This window comes from Saccopteryx bilineata, chromosome 4, assembly GCF_036850765.1.
Source record: "Saccopteryx bilineata isolate mSacBil1 chromosome 4, mSacBil1_pri_phased_curated, whole genome shotgun sequence".
Classification (NCBI taxonomy): domain Eukaryota; kingdom Metazoa; phylum Chordata; class Mammalia; order Chiroptera; family Emballonuridae; genus Saccopteryx; species Saccopteryx bilineata.
In genome coordinates, this window is record NC_089493.1 from 194,522,221 (window position 1) to 194,538,923 (window position 16,703).

A 16,703-nucleotide genomic window follows, 5' to 3' on the forward strand; every position below is an offset into this window, starting at 1 on the left:
CATGTGCCCGACCGGGATCCACCCGGCACGCCCACCAGGGGGCAACGCTCTGCCCACCAGGGGGCGATGCTCTGCCCCTCCAGGGCGTCGCTCTGTTGTGACCAGAGCCACTCTAGCGCCTGGGGCAGAGGCCAAGGAGCCATCCCCAGCGCCCGGGCCATCTTTGCTCCAATGGAGCCTCGGCTGCGGGAGGGGCAGAGAGAGACAGAGAGGAAGGGGGGGGGGGAGTGGAGAAGCAGATGGGCGCTTCTCCTGTGTGCCCTGGCCGGGAATAGAACCCGGGACTTCTGCACGCCAGGTCGATGCTCTACCACTGAGCCAACCGGCCAGGGCCTTTGACTTTCTATTCTAATTTGTGTTTCTTACCCTGATATTGCAGTTCTTACTTATATTTCACTACTTTTCCCCGTGTTTATCATAAATTGGGAGGACAAGAGCAGGTATACACACACATAGACACGCAGACACGAACCCTGCTGACTTAAAGGACAGCAGTGCTGTGCACTTCACGTTCTGTCCCTCATTGCCGAGTTCCAACATTAGGACATTAAATGACAGAATCACAACCTTTAAACTCTACTTAAGATTTTTTTTTTTAACATGGAAAACTGCAACATCTCCCTGTAATAACATAATGGTAACACCATAATTTTTAGAAGTCTCATAATAAAAAGTCAATTTTATTATTCAATTCTCAAAATTACATGTATTTCTTTAACTATAAAAAAAAAAATCCCCATCCCCAACTCCCCCTTCTTCACCCACCCTCCAAACCAGGTATTGTCTGAGCAGAAGCAAGTCCAACGAAGTCTACCCTGTACCCCAGAGCAGGAAGAGCAGAGATCCCCGGAGGACAAGAATGCAGGTGTCGTCACCCCCATGGCAGGGCCCTCGTGCAGGGGGAAAGCAAGGGAGCAGCTAACGTAACAAACAGGAAGACAGCTTTTATCATTTACACCAATTTATAAATACCTAACAGGCGCACACCAACTGCCCCGAGAGGAGACCAAACCAGTCAGACAAGGCAGGCCCGGCCACCCCCTGTCAGGCCCTCCCCCTCAGGAATCATTAGGAAGCCCAAACAGCTTCACAGTTCCTGCCTCCCGACTGCTGTCGTATTTGCCATCTTTGTCATCACAGGCAAATGCCAGCAGAGGCCTTTTGGGGTGCCAAGCCACAGTGAAGGTCGGGGACTCACACTGCACCTCCCATAGCTTGTCTCCTATAAAAATCAATACAGAGAAACCAATCAATACATTAGTAAGAGACCACAGTCATTAAGTGCTTAGAAACAGATAAAAACATGACTCTACCGTAGAGAACAAGGAGGCGCAGAGAGGCCACCAGCCAGCAGGTGGCAGAGCAGGCTCTGGATGCAGGCAGGTTAACCGAACAGCCAGCCTCTGCTCTCACCTCTCGTCCACACTCCCTGGGAAATCGGGGAACAGCAGCTGCTGTCTGCTGAGCACCCTCGTGAATCACATGGACTGTACTTCATTTCCATAAAACACAATAACAACCCAGCAAGACAAACAGTGATTTTAAACCCCATTACCCCATTTTATAGAGAAACAGGTGAATTAACAGATAAGTCACATCTCAAGGAAGCGAGAATCAACATATGAAGTCAAGTTGTCTCCAAAGCCAAGATCTATCTACTTAACCTCCGTGCTTCCGAGTAAGGGTAATAGAAGCTCTTATCGCCAAAATTTTATTCCTCCCACTTGCTGAAATTAAACAAAGTTTTCTAAAGATGTTATTCCTTTAATCCTGCTTAACTTTTTTTCAACCTTAGGGATTAAGATTAATGTGTAAAACATTTACAGTGTGGAGTTAATTTTAAAATGTGAATACACTCAATTACATACTTCAACCTAGCCAGCTATGGTATGTGAATTATATTTCAATAAAGCCATTCCGTGTGTGTGTGTGTGTGTGTGTGTGTGTGTGTAGGGAGAGATGAGGGGGACGCAGGGAGAGGGGGAGAAATTCTATTTCTAGGACAGTGAACAACTCTTCATGATGCTAGAATCTGGCAGCCTATATCTCTATGTGTGAGCAAAGTTCTGAGTTACAGAGACATAAAGAATAGTCTCGCCTGACCTGTGGTGGCGCAGTGGGATAAAGCGTCGACCTGGAACACTGAGGTCGCCGGTTTGAAACCTTGGGCTTGCCTGGTCAAGGCGCATATGGGAGTTGATGCTTCCTGGAGCTCCTCCCCCTTCTCTCTCTCTCTGTCTCTCTCTCTAAAAAATCAATAAATAAAATTAAAAAAAAAAAAAAAAAAAGAATAGTCTCACAGTGTGTACCCCTCCTGCTTCTCTTTAGGCCTTTAACTCCACTCACTTGACATGAGATTGATAAAGATTTTATCTGGTTCAAGAAAACTAGAGTAGACGGGAAGGAGCCTAAAATGTTTCCCATAAAATCATGTGACTTCATAAACTTTAACAGCTCCTTAGTTCATTGAAAAGTTTAATCTGTGAATGATAAATACGGTGGTGACTGTGAGACTGAAATCACTATTCCAAACCATCCAAGTTCCAATAGACTTATGTAATGTGTATGGGTGTATCTGAAAAGCTGAAAATTAAGTGGACCGGATTAAATGAGGTTCGAGGCCCTGGCCACCAGGTAGCACAGTGGACAGAGCGTCGTCTTGGAACATCAAGGCCAGGGGTCCAATCTGTGAACAGTGCCCATAGGAGAAGCCACGAGTGAGTGCACACTACGTGGAGCTAAGTAGAACAAGCCAGCGCTCCTCTTTCTCCTTCCCTCTCTCTTTCTCGCACATCAATTGGAAAATAGTTTTTAAAAAAAACAGGTTCTATTATATATGCTATCAGAAATAAAACTTAAATTCTTACTTTGCTTTACATGCAACCACTAAAAAGGATACAAAATTATATCTAATGTATGACTCCAACAACAAAAATATATACAAGGGTTGGAGAAAGTAAGTTTACAGGTGTTCATATGGAAAAATAATACAATAAATGGCATACAAGAATATGTGTTTCGTGTAATCATAACTGTAAAACTACTTATGCCCACCCCAGCATGTAGAAGGAAAAGACCAACATACTAAAATGTCAGCACTGATTACCTCTAAATTATAGATCGACATAGGCCTGTTCACTTCTCCTTTATATTTGTTAACATTTTCCAAATATTCTACAATAAGCATGTAATAATATGTGAAGCTAAGCTTACGGCATACAATGCAAACAGGTCAAGGGTACAGAGCAGCATCATACAACACACACTTTTGTGACAGAAACATTCTGATCTGCTCTGTCCAACAGTTCCTACCGGCCACAGGGGGCTACTGAATACCTGAAATGTGCTTACGGTAACTGAGGAATTGAATTTTTAATTTTGTTCAATTGGTTTCAGTAACAATTGATAATTTGAATTTATTCCTGTTCCCGATTTAAGTCTTTCCTTCATCTTATAAGTCTGATGTAAGTTCTTCTGTTTTCCTACCAATTTCACTTTAATTTCTTCGCCTCCACGGGAACACGTCACACGCCGGCTGGCTACCTGCCGTGCGCACTCGGTGCTGTGCCGCGGGCACCTTCCATTTCAGCACACGAAGCTGTGTCCTCCCCTCAGCATACTGTGATGTGGGGGCACGTGGGGGTGTCACACCTATTTCATCGGTCCATTGTATCAAAATTTTAAACTGTTTCTCATGTATGTAGAAAAATACTGTAAATAATATAAATGTGCTTTACTTTGATAACCATCCTGCTTTTAATTTTTAACCTCGGTTATAGAGGAAATTCTTGTTTAAAACCCAACATGTTATAAGTATTTGTCTAAATAACACTGTATGTTAACTATAACTAAAAAAAATTTTTTTAAATAATCATCTCAAAAAAATTGTTAGAACTATTTAGAAGTAGTAACACAGCAACATTTAATATATTTACTAAAGGATACATGTGAATGAAATCGTATTTTCCATTGTTAGGTCAGGCAGAAAACGGAAAGAACCCTGCACACAGACGGCAGGGGGACGTGTACACACACTGCTGAAAGCAATGCAGCAGTTCTGTAAGTTAGGTCAGGCAGAAAACTGAAAGAACCTGCACACAGACGGCAGGGGGGACGTGTACACACACTGCTGAGAGCAATGCGGCAGTTCTGTAAGTTAGGTCAGGCAGAAAACTGAAAGAACCTGCACACAGACGGCAGGGGGGACGTGTACACACACTGCTGAGAGCAATGCGGCAGTTCTGTAAGTTAGGTCAGGCAGAAAACTGAAAGAACCTGCACACAGACGGCAGGGGGGACGTGTACACACACACTGCTGAGAGCAATGCGGCAGTTCTGTAAGTTAGGTCAGGCAGAAAACTGAGAGAACCCTGCACACAGACGGCAGGGGGGACGTGTACACACACTGCTGAGAGCAATGCGGCAGTTCTGTAAGTTAGGTCAGGCAGAAAACGGAAAGAACCCTGCACACAGACGGCAGGGGGGACGTGTACACACACTGCTGAGAGCAATGCGGCAGTTCTGTAAGTTAGGTCAGGCAGAAAACGGAAAGAACCCTGCACACAGACGGCAGGGGGGACGTGTACACACACTGCTGAGAGCAATGCGGCAGTTCTGTAAGTTAGGTCAGGCAGGAAACTGAGAGAACCTGCACACAGACGGCAGAGGGGACGTGTACACACACTGCTGAGAGCAATGCGGCAGTTCTGTAAGGCGCTTGGTCCCTCACAAAATGCAAGCACCGCGGACTCGGTAACGCCACCTCCATGGTTTGCCCGAAAGGATTAATCACATAAGTAACGTGAAGTACCTAAAGGACACTCACCACAGCATCATCTGTAACGGTGCAAAAACTAGAAGCCACCTCACAGTACGGAGAACGAAATCGTACACAGAAGGAAATTCTAAGCCCAATGGGCAGTAAGCCCAGCAGCCACCGCCGTGAGAAGCGGGAACAGACTGCAGGTGAGGCGGTGGCCCTGGACTGACGGGAGGACCCAGCGTCACGGGAGCTGCACTGCTGGGTGGCGGAACACGCTCGCCGCGATGGCACCAACAGTGGCATTCAAATTGTGGAATTTCAGGGGTTTTACCTCTTTAAAGTTTTCTATCTATAGTTTGAACTCTTTTACTGAAGTATCATGTATTTTAAAATATATAGCTATATTAAAAAATAAAACTGATAAAACTGAAGTATTATTAACCAATATCATCCCAATAAATTCAATAAAAAAGAAAAAAATTTTAAAAATAAAACTGAGAAAATGTTTCTGTAAAATAATTACTCTCCTCCCATTTTTCTATTTGTAACTTTTGTTGTTTTTAAAGCAAATCATATCTACACTTTGATAATTCCTTAAATTTTAAATATATATTCACACATAGGCAAAAGACAGAAAGAAATATACCACAGCGCTAAAAAGAAGTTGCAGTTAAACAGAGGGACCACAAGTGACATTTTTTTTTCTTCCTCCTACTCCCTGTATGTTAAGTATTTGATTATAATAAAAGAATTTAAAGTTAATAAAATGCAAAATACTTTCCTAAATCACTTTCCTTCAGACCTGCCCCTGCCTTTCCTGACTCTGCTCCCTCGTTACTTGACTGTAACAGTCGGAATAAACAAACTTGTCTTAAGGAGACAAAGTCATTTGTGCTAATGCTGATGAAGTGGTGACATGCACAGATGGAAACACATGACAACAGAAGTCCCAATGGCCAGAGATGGAAGACAGAGGGTTCTCGTGCAGGGAGGGAGGGAGGGCTTAGTTACCTGTCTCTACTTCAGCAATGTCGATAAAATGATCTTCTGATGCTGACGCCAGCATTTTCCCGTCGTGGCTGAAACTGAGGGTCCTCACAGGCCAATCCAGCCTGGAATACACAGTAGACAAAGGAGACATTAGAATAACCCAATAATAAAAGCATGTAAAGTACAGCATAGGGAATCCAGGCAATAATATTATAATAACTATGTATGGTATCGGGGGGGGGGGGGGATCACTTTATAAGTTATATAAATGTCCAGCTACTACGTTGTACACCTGAAACTAATATATCGGCTTAAGTGTCTGTTTGTCGCCGATAGCTTATTGGTTGCTTGCATAACTGTACTAGCCAATGGGGTGAAGTTGCCACGGCTGAACGCAAATTAAGCAGGTCATGGGGAAGGTGAACATTTGTTTGTATTGGCAATCATCTGCTTTTGAAACAATTTAAGGCTGAACGCAAACTGAGCGGGTCAGGGGGAAAGTGAACATTTGTTTGCATTGGCAATCATCTGTTTTACATAAAAACTACGTCTTTACGTAATTTCTTTTAAGAATGCCTCCTAGAAAATACAGCACTGAAGAGGAAAGAAAAGGAGCTAAAGCTGCACAAAAACGGCTTTCTCGACAAAAAGAAACCACTGAGCAGAGAAAGACAAGGCTTGCTTCAGTCGCAGAGCAAATGCGTCTTTCTCGGCAAAATGAGACTGATGAGCATAGAGAAACAAGGCTTGCCTCAGATGCAAGACAAAAAAGCCTGTCTCGACAAAATGAGTCCCCTGAACAAAGGCAGGAGAGAAATGCAAAAAAACGACAGAGTAATGCTGACCGAAATGCAAAAAGGATTAAAACATATTTAAATCACCTTTATTTATTGAGCTAGCGGTGGCTCTTAAGAAATGTACCGCCAGTGGTTTCCTTCATTGCACTCTACTTTAAGCAATTAAGCAAGTAGAAGGGGGAAACCCCGTGGGGCACTAAGCAAAGGGGCGTCTTTGCCGCCTGCCCTGGATAATCCAGTTTGAATTAGCAGACACCTTTGCACAAATCATTTTAATTATAATTTATAATATCTAGAACAGCAATCATTTCGTATGACCACCGGGTTTTCTAGTAATATAATATTGAATATCAACTGTAACTGAAAAAAAAATTTTTTTTGTAATTACCTAAACAAGACACAATTTCACCCAAAAACAAAATAAAATTATCCAATATGGAAAGTGCTGGCAGTCACTTACCTGGAAAAGCACCGAACACACACTAATTCATCCACATCCCAAAGGCTAACTAACGCATCTGCACTTCCTGTGGCAAAATACTTCCCCATAGGGTCAAACTTGATACAGATGCAGTTAGAAGGATGGGCATTGATGGACTGCACAGGCTTCAGCTCTGGGTAACTGCAAAACAGGACAGATAGCGATCAAACTGTGGAAGGAGGACTGTGGTGCCAGAATGATAACAGGAGATAACTGAATGAGAAAACTCAAGACAAAAGAAGAAATATCAGCCTGATAGGCGGTGGCGCAGTGGATAGAGCATCGGACTGGGATGCGAAAGATCCAGGTTCAAGACCCTGAGGTCGCCAGCTTGAGCACGGGCTCATCTGGCTTGAGCAAAAAGCTCACCAGCTTGAGCCCAAGGTCGCTGGCTCAAGCACAGGGTTACTCAGTCTGCTGAAGGCCTGCGGTCAAGGCACATATGAGAAAGCAATCAATGAACAACTAAGGTGTCGCAACAAAAAACTGATGATTGATGCTTCTCATTTCTCTCCGTTCCTGTCTATCCCTCTCTCTGACTCTGTCCCTGTAAAAAAAAAAAAGAATATCAGACTGCAATTCTTTTTTCTTTCCCCCAATTTTTTTTCTTTTGCTTCTTTTTTTTTTTTTTCCTTTTTTTTTTTCCTGAAGCTGGAAACGGGGAGAGACAGTCAGACAGACTCCCGCATGCACCCGACCGGGATCCACCCGGCACGCCCACCGGGGGCGATGCTCTGCCCACCAGGGGGCGATGCTCTGCCCCTCCAGGGCGTCGCTCTGTTGCGACCAGAGCCACTCTAGTGCCTGAGGCAGAGGCCAAGGAGCCATCCCCAGCACCCGGGCCATCTATGCTCCAATGGAGCTTCGCTGCGGGAGGGGAAGAGAGAGACAGAGAGGAAGGAGAGGGGGAGGAGTGGAGAAGCAAATGGGAGCCTCTCCTGTGTGCCCTGGCCGGAAATCGAACCCGAGACTTCTGCACGCCGGCCGACGTTCTACCACTGAGCCAACCAGCCAGGGCCTTCTTCTGCTTCTTTTCCAAGTGACAGGAGGGGAGATAGAGAGACAGACTCTCATATGTGCCCCAACCGGAATCCACCTGGCAACCCACATCTGAGGCCAATGCTCGCAACCGAGCTATTTTTAGCACCTGAGGCGGAGGCTCCACAGAGCCATCCTCAGTGCCAGTTTCCAATGAACTCAAACCTATCGAGCCATGGCTGCAGAAGGGGAAAAGAGAGAGAGAATGGGGAAGAGAAGCAGATGGTCACTTCTCCTGTGTGCCCTGACCAGAAATCGAACCTGGGACATCCCACAAACCGGGCCAACACTCTACCACTATGCCAACCAGCCAGGGCCAAGATTTATTTGTAATATAAAAGGTTTAGTAAAATTCCTATAATCCTGACTTTTACTGGGAAGTCATCAGTATGAATTCACAAGATATTTTATCTTTAAATATATATATTCCCTATCTCTGTCAACTGGACAGGTCTAGAAACAATTACTGACTCAGCAATACAAACATTCCTAGCCCCAGTATTATTTCCCAGTAAAAAAATCCAAGGATTGGCCCTGGCCGGTTGGCTCAGTGGTGGAGCGTCGGCCTGGCATGCGGAAGTCCCAGGTTCAATTCCTGGCCAGGGCACACAGGAGAAGCGCCCATCTGCTTCTCCACCCCTTCCCCTCTCCTTCCTCTCTGTCTCTCACTTCCTCTCCCGCAGCCGAGGCTCCATTGGAGCAAAAGATGGCCCGGGCGCTGGGGATGGCTCCTTGGCCTCTGCCCCAAGCGCTAGAGTGGCTCTGGTAGTGACAGAGCGACGCCCCGGATGGGCAGAGCATCGCCCCCTGGTGGGCGTGCCAGGTGGATCCCAATGGGGTGCATGCGGAAGTCTGTCTGACTGCCTCCCGTTTCCAGCTTCAGAAAAAAAAAAAAAATTCAGGGATTTATAGAGAAGTTTCTAATCAAAGTTCTGGGGCAGAAAACATAAGATGAAGTGGAAACATCTTGTCATACCAGAGAGCAAGAAACTAAAGATTACTAGAAGATTATGCCCCCTCCCCCCAAAAATGACTCAGGAATAGATGTGAAGAGGCTCCCATTGGCCATTATGAGATTACTTAAGCTTCAATACGGATAATAATTACAAGACATCAAAACACACCTACCATACTTAACTACATGAGTCTTCAAAAAGAAAAGAAAAGTTAGCTGGTCATCTTTGAAAGTGAGAGGGAACTAATTCGTTACCTGAAGACAAAGGGAAAGCATCAAGCATTTATCCTGCCTTTCCTAAATGAACTAACTATACATTCCTGAGTAACCAAACAGTAGATGAGAGGAAGTGTCTTATATACTGACAAAATAAACATAGGAAATCAGCAAAATCCAGAACTGGAGAAACTCTACAGTTAACAGTCTGGTTTTTCAACAGCTAAGTTATAAGTAAAAGAAAGGGATGGAGCCTGACCAGGCGGTGGCGCAGTGGATAGAGCGTCAGACTGGGATGCCGAAGGACCCAGATTCGAGACCCCGAGGTCACCAGCTTGAGCGCGGGCTCATCTGGCTTGAGCAAAATAAAAAGCTCACCAGCTTGGACCCAAGGTTGCTGGCTCGAGCAAGGGGTTACTCAGTATGCTGTAGCCCCACGGTCAAGGCACATATGAGAAAGCAATCAATGAACAACTAAGGTGTCGCATCGAAAAACTGATGATTGATGCTTCTCATCTCTCTCCGTTCCTGTCTGTCCCTATCTATCCCTCTCTCTGACTCTCTCTCTGTCCCTGTAAAAAAAAAAAAAGGGATGGAGGGGGACCCTCTAGTTTAAGAGACTTAAGAGACCCATAAACCCTTTTAAATGGGCAGAAACTAAAGTATCTAGGGATTCACACATGGTTGGGAAAACTATAAATAACAATAAAGATCAAGATCGTGTGTACTTTTGAGGGAAGTAAGTTATGATTAGGATAAAGCCTAAGGACTGACTTCTGGAATGGCCACCAAGTACCATTCCTTGACCTGAATCGGGTTAGAGGTGTAATGCATATAGTTGTTCGTTAAGCTACACGTTTGTTTTCCGTGGTTTTCTCAATCTGCTTTACTTTCTAATAAAAAGTCCTGAAGAGAAGTTATAGAATCCCCACTGCCTACAAAATAAAATTCAAGTTGCCAAGGACAGAATTCCAGGCCTTTTGTAATCTGGCCCCAAATTATACATATTACAACTTTATCTTCCCATTTTCAGGCCCTTCCTTCAGATACCTTAACTGCCACTACTTTCCAATTACATCATGCTCATTCGCACCTTCTGTCAACTGCCCAGTGCTCTTTTTCTGATTCTTAAAATTCTATTCCTCTTTCAAACTCAAACTCAGAAGGTCCTCCTTCAACCCCCAACTCAAGTTTCTATCCCTGGGATCCCACAGCAAACTCCCAGCCTGTGTCGTGTAAAACCTATTTCACTCTGCCTTGCTTTGTTCACCCCGGAGAGTAGAAAGAACAGAAAGAGACCTGAATTTTAATTCCTCAATTTCATTCATTAGAGAGCAGATATTTACTGGCATCCTAACTACGTGCAGCAGGTACCAGGCTAGACACACTAGGGATTCAACAGCAAACAAGTTAAACACAGCCCCTACCCTCAGGGAATTAAATCTGTTGGGAGAATATAGACAAGTAAACATGCAATTACAGTATAAAATGAGAAATGCTTCCAAAAGGAAGTGCATAAAATAAGCCTCTAAACTTGGGGGGGCTAAGGGTGGGTGGAGGGGTAGCGGTGGTGGTATGAAGATGGCTTCCCCTGGAGGGAATGTAACATTTAAAGCTGAGACTTGAAGGGTACAAATTCGCCATGATTCAAGGTGCATCCAGTTCTAGCGCTCGCCAGCTGAATCCCACATCCTTCTCTACCAAACGGGAAGCACAGCATCAACCCCTACAGGATATCTGTGAGGGCCCAGCCAACTATAAGGTGCCTGGCTCAAAGGTGCTCAACAGAGGTTAGGATTCTTTATCACTATTTATCCTTTAAGCTACTTCAGGATAGACGCATCTCTATAACCACCAGAGCACCCTGCTGGTAAAAATAGGACAGATTCCTAAAATCTAGAACCCCCTCACCTGAGGATGTTGATACAACCATTGCCGTTTGTCAGGAAGAACATGTTATTGTCGTTGTTCCAGGAGATTTCATTGACCTCAAATTTGAACTGCTCCTCCGCTTTTGAACGGTGTGTCTTAGCGTCAATAAAGGTCACCACATCGTCCTTGTTGCCGACAGCAATGGTCTGCCCATCGGGACTCCAGCAGATATTAATGTTCTCCCCTAGAAAACCAGATATAGTCAGTAAGGTCATCTGCTTGCCCAGAATCCTCCAGAAGTTTGTTATCCTAGAAGGAAGGCCAGTTCTGTCTCCAAAGCTCATTCATTAAGGTCATAGTCAATGGAAGGCAACTAGCACCTAAGGATCAGCAACTCTGAGTCAGGTACCTTCATATACAGATTGCCCTGCTTGGTCCTCACAACACTCTACTGACTAGCAATTCATTATCCCCATTTTACAGATGAAAAAATGGAAGATGAGAGAGATGAGCTCAACTGTCAAAGCTTGAAGTAACAAGAGCCACTAGATTTGGCTCCAAAACCTCTTATTCTCTGACACTAGCATCCTCCAAACCCCAGTCAATCACATGCCAATTTTCGTCCTATCCATATGAAAGCTATAAGTTTCCTTACTGAAAAGTTTTCTTAAAATTGACACAAAAATTTGTTTAATAAATTTAGCTTTAGTTAGCAAAAAATTCGATGAGCTCGTTCTTTCTAATAGACATTAAAACATATACTACATAACCGGTTTTTGATGTTCATCCACGTATCCTTTCATCACTGCACCTTTCCACCTGCAGGCACAAGTCTTCTCAACCAAGTCCAGGGGTCCACACTGAACTCATCAATTAAAGATTTCAGCCCTGGCCAGTTGGCTCAGCGGCAGAGCGTCGGCCTAGCGTGCGGAGGACCCGGGTTCGATTCCCGGCCAGGGCACATAGGAGAAGCGTCCATTTGCTTCTCCACCCCTCCGCCGCGCTTTCCTCACTGTCTCTCTCTTCCCCTCCCGCAGCCAAGGCTCCATTGGAGCAAAGATGGCCCAGGCGCTGGGCATGGCTCTGTGGCCTCTGCCTCAGGCGCTAGAGTGGCTCTGGTCGCAATATGGCGACGCCCAGGATGGGCAGAGCATCGCCCCCTGGGGGGCAGAGCACCGCCCCTGGTGGGCGTGCCGGGTGGATCCCGGTGGGGCGCATGCGGGAGTCTGTCTGACTGTCTCTCCCTGTTTCCAGCTTCAGAAAAATGAAAAAAAAAAAAAAAAAAAATTTCATCAACTTTACCAATTCTAAGATGCATATTTTTTTTCACATTTTATTATCTATGATGTATCTTTAAATGCATCGAATACATCTCAAATTTTTGGTGTACCTGGTTACCTAAAAGCTTTATTTCCTTTCCTAATGGCACTTAAAAAAAATTAATGCATCTTATAATCAAGGACATCTTAATCCAAAAAATATGGCAAATTGCCTCAAGGTTTATAGGACAATACCTGGTGAAGAACAGAATCTATAAATGCACTGCAAAATTTTACGAACTTTTTTTCCAGACTGCCAAGACCAGGGGTAGTCAACCTTTTTATACCTACCGCCCACTTTTATATCTGTTAGTAGTAACATTTTCTAACCGCTCACCAGTTCCACAGTGATTTATAAAGTAGGGAAGTAAGTTTACTTTATAAAATTTATAAAGCAAAGTTACAGCAACTTAAAGCATATATTGGGTTGGGGAATAAGTTCGTAGCATTTTTACCAAAGACTTTTATTTAAACAAAAAACAATAATTATATCAATAAGTTAATCAATTATATATTCGCTGTTGCTGTTTACAACCTCTTCCCACCTCTCGACCAATTTGTTGATGCCGTTCCGCCAAAAATCGCCTGGTCTGGTGTCAAAGAATTGTTGAGCCAGTTTTTAAGGACCTCTTTGTTATCAAAGGTAACGCCCTTCATATGGTTTGACAGGGAGCAGAAAAGATGGTAATCAGTCGGTGCAAGGTCCGGAGAATACGGCAGATGCTGAAGGACCTCCCATTTGAGCTCTTGGAGTGCGGCTTTGATGACTTGTGGAACATGGGGCCTGGCGTTGTCGTGAAGGAGTATGGTTTGACCATGTCGATCAGGTCTTTTCAGTCGAATAGCCTCATTCACGCAGTGTAGCTGGGCAATGTAGAGCTCCTTGTTGACCGTGGCATTCTTTTCAAGCATTTCCCAGTTCTTCATCGAATTCAGAAGGTCTTCCGCTGCGGCACGTGTCATCGACGTCAAAGTAGCCATTTTTGAACTTTGCAAACCATTTCCGTGCTGTAGACTCACCTATGACACCTTCTCCATACACATTGCAAATGTCCCGGGCTGCTTCGGCAGTTTTTTGACCTCGATGAAAAGCAAAGAAGAGCAGGTGTCGAAAATGTTGATTTTTGCCTCCTGGGTATTCCATTTCTAAGCTTCAAAACTAATAAAAAATTAAATAACTCAAAAATACAATTAACATAGTTTTGTAGAGCAGAAAGAGTTTTATCGAATGAATACTTACGCTTTGCCAAACAGCAAACAAATCATTGTAAAATAAAAGAAAATATAAAAACGCTACGAACTTATTCCCCAACGCAATAATAATAATTACTTACCAAGTACTTTATGTCAGATTTTCGCTAAGTATGGCAGAATAAATCTTTATAAAACAACTTACTATAGTTAAATCTATCTTTTTATTTATACTTTGGTTGCTCCACTACCGCCCACCATGAAAGCTGGAGCGCCCCCTAGTGGGTGGCAGGGACCAGGTTGACCACCACTGGCCAAGACCACAGAAGCTTCAGCACTCCAGGCTAGCAGCAGTTTCCCCAATTCTCCATGCCTTTGCACATGCTGTTCCGCTCAGAGCTCCCCTACCCTCCCACCGTACCTTGACCACTCAATTCCCATGGCTACCCTGAGAATCTTCTCCAATTCTGTGAGGTCCTCCCTGTCTCCCCCAGGCAGACCTAAGCATTTCCATCCTGGGTAGCCACCTTATAGACATCTCCATTGTAAGATGAACTATGTCATATTCCAGGGGTCGGGAACCTTTTTGGCTGAGAGAGCCATGAACACCACATATTTTAAAATGTAATTCCGTGAGAGCCATACAATGACCCGTGTACATTACGCATTATCCAATAAAAATTTGGTGTTGTCCCGGAGGACAGCTGTGATTGGCTCCAGCACCCGCAACCATGAACTTGAGCGGTAGGAAATGAATAGATTGTATGTAATACATGAGAATGTTTTATATTTTTAATGTTATTACTTTTTTTTTTTTTTTTTGTATTTTTCTGAAGCTGGAAACGGGGAGACAGTCAGACAGACTCCCGCATGTGCCCAACCGGGATCCACCCGGCATGCCCACCAGGGGGTGATGCTCTGCCCATCCGGGGCGTCACTCTGCTGCAACCAGAGCCATTCTAGCGCCTGAGGCAGAGGCCACAGAGCCATTCTCATTGGAGCCCGGGCCAACCCTGCTCCAATGGAGCCTTGGCTGAGGGAGGAGAAGAGAGAGACAGAGAGGAAGGAGAGGGGGAAGGGTGGAGAAGCAGATGGGCGCTTCTCCTGTGTGCCCTGGCCGGGAATAGAACCCAGGACTCTCGCACGCCAGGCTGATGCTCTACCACTGAGCCAACCGGCCAGGGCCTAACGTTATTATTTTATTAAAGATTTGTCTGCGAACCAGATGCAGCCATCAAAGGAGCCACATCTGGCTCGCAAGCCATAGGTTCCCGACCCCTGTCATATTCTATTAGGTTTGTTTTGTTTTCTTTTATGCCTCTGTCTCTCGGCACTAATCTCTGATGTCCTTGGAGTTCAGGCTGTTCCATAACTAGCACCAGGCCCGGCCCAGAGAAGATACTTAGAAAATGCTTGTTGAATGAGTATAAGCAGCTTATCTTCCCATCACTGCCCTCTTTCTGAAGTCACCTTTAGTGTTCACAGTAGCGATGCATTTGGTCGTCCTCACATCCCAAATGCGAATGGTTTTGTCTCCAGATGCGGTGACAAAGAGGTCAGGATTACTCGGATGCCAACAAAGCTGGTCCACACTATCACCATGTCCCCGATAATTGTTTTCTTTGACCTGGAAAAACAAAATCCAGTGTCCCTTCACAGAGGTACCTGCCTCAGGTGTAACTCCTTAACCTTATTCAAGCCAAGGCACCTGTGACCAACAAAGAAAATTAGAAAAGTAACGAGTCCCGTTCTTCCAAGCTTCTTCCCCAAAACTCTTCCCAAAGCCCCCCCTCCCTCCCTGCTCCTCAATCACTCTGACAACCTGAGGCAGGATTCCACATCAAGCCCATTACTCTTCTGCCTCCTGGACTCCCCGCTTCTTTCTGGTTTTCCACTCTGACTCTGCCACCAAAGTTCCCACAGGAGGCCCTCACACAGTCGAAGGAGCCCTCCTCGCCAGACAGGGGTCCCACTACGACATGACATCCCCTACCCAAACCCTTCCTACCACTCCGCCACACCCCGCACCCCTGCCCCGCCCCCTTAACCCTCCCCACCCCCTGGCTGCACCCCTCACCCCCGTCCCGCCCCCCTCACCCTCCCCACCCCCTGGCTGCACCCCCTCACCCCCGTCCCGCCCCCCTCACCCTCCCCACCCCCTGGCTGCACCCCTCACCCCCGTCCCGCCCCCCTCACCCTCCCCACCCCCTGGCTGCACCCCTCACCTCCACTCCCCCGCACCTGCGCCCCTCCCACCACGCCCCTCATGCTCGCGCGCGTCCACGCCCCCTCCTAACCTCTCCCCTCCCCGCCATTCTCGCTTGTCACGCCTGCCACCCGCCAGCCTGGGCCGGGACCTGGCAGCTCACCAACCGGTCCTTCTCCAGCAAGAAGACGCTGGCCGTCTTGTCGAAGGAGCCCGAGGCCAGACGACGCCCGTCGGAGCTCCAGGCCACCGAGTGCACCTTGGCGCTGTGCGCCGGGAACTCGCGCGTCTTGCTGTGGCCCCGGAACAGCTCCTGCATGCCCAGCACGTAGCGCGTCGGGCCGCTGCTCACGGAGCACCAGTGGGCCATGGAGCCGGGACCGCTCTGGCCCAGCACCGAGGGCCCCATGGCCGCCGGGGGTGCCGCCATGCCGCGCTCCAGCACACCCGGGCGGACGCCACGGCCCCAATCCAGTCAGTCCTGCCGCCGCTGGCGCACGCATGCGCTCAAAGGAGCGGCGTGTCTCCCGCGCAGCCGCACTGTTGCCCACCGGAAAAAGCAATACACATCCCGCCATGCAGCGCGCGCACGCCTTTGCCTTTTCAAACAGTAATGATTTCGCGGTAAATTTGCAGCGAAGTTAACGATTCTGAGGTTTTTAGGGTTTCAGTTTCCCCCTTACCCACCGCTTGGTATATTTGTAACCCCTTTTCATCAAAGACGGAAATCAACAAAGGTGCCAGAACAATTCAATGAAGAAAAAATATCTTAAACAAATGATGCTGGGACAATTGGATATTCACATAACCAAAGATAAATGAAGGTCCTTTGCGTCATTTATTAAAAAACAAAAACAAAATAAATCATAAATCTAA

General features: G+C 46.0%; 1 protein-coding gene across 1 annotated transcript; it reads right to left on the reverse strand.

Annotated features, from left to right (window-relative positions):
- Positions 1–715: 715 nt before the first annotated feature.
- THOC3 (THO complex subunit 3) lies at positions 716–16,337 on the reverse strand. Its single transcript, XM_066277633.1, has 6 exons — positions 15,991–16,337; positions 15,092–15,248; positions 11,151–11,355; positions 7,010–7,171; positions 5,774–5,874; positions 716–1,222 (listed from the first exon to the last, which is right to left on the reverse strand). Exons 1-6 carry the CDS (start codon positions 16,255–16,257, stop codon positions 1,059–1,061), a joined length of 1,056 nt encoding a protein of 351 aa, XP_066133730.1. The 5' UTR covers positions 16,258–16,337; the 3' UTR covers positions 716–1,058.
- Positions 16,338–16,703: the final 366 nt, after the last annotated feature.

What these genes read in the sequence shown, in the direction of transcription:
- THOC3 (XM_066277633.1), bottom strand. Translation starts at nt 16,257, where the DNA reads ATGGCGGCACCCCCGGCGGCCATGGGGCCCTCGGTGCTGGGCCAGAGC. An exon ending in TGCTGGAGAAGGACCGGTTG is followed by an intron (nt 15,249 to 15,990) that starts GTGAGCTGCCAG and finishes TTGTTTTTCCAG; the next exon opens with GTCAAAGAAAACAATTATCG. An exon ending in TGTGTTCGGTGCTTTTCCAG is followed by an intron (nt 5,875 to 7,009) that starts GTAAGTGACTGC and finishes TGTGTATTCCAG; the next exon opens with GCTGGATTGGCCTGTGAGGA.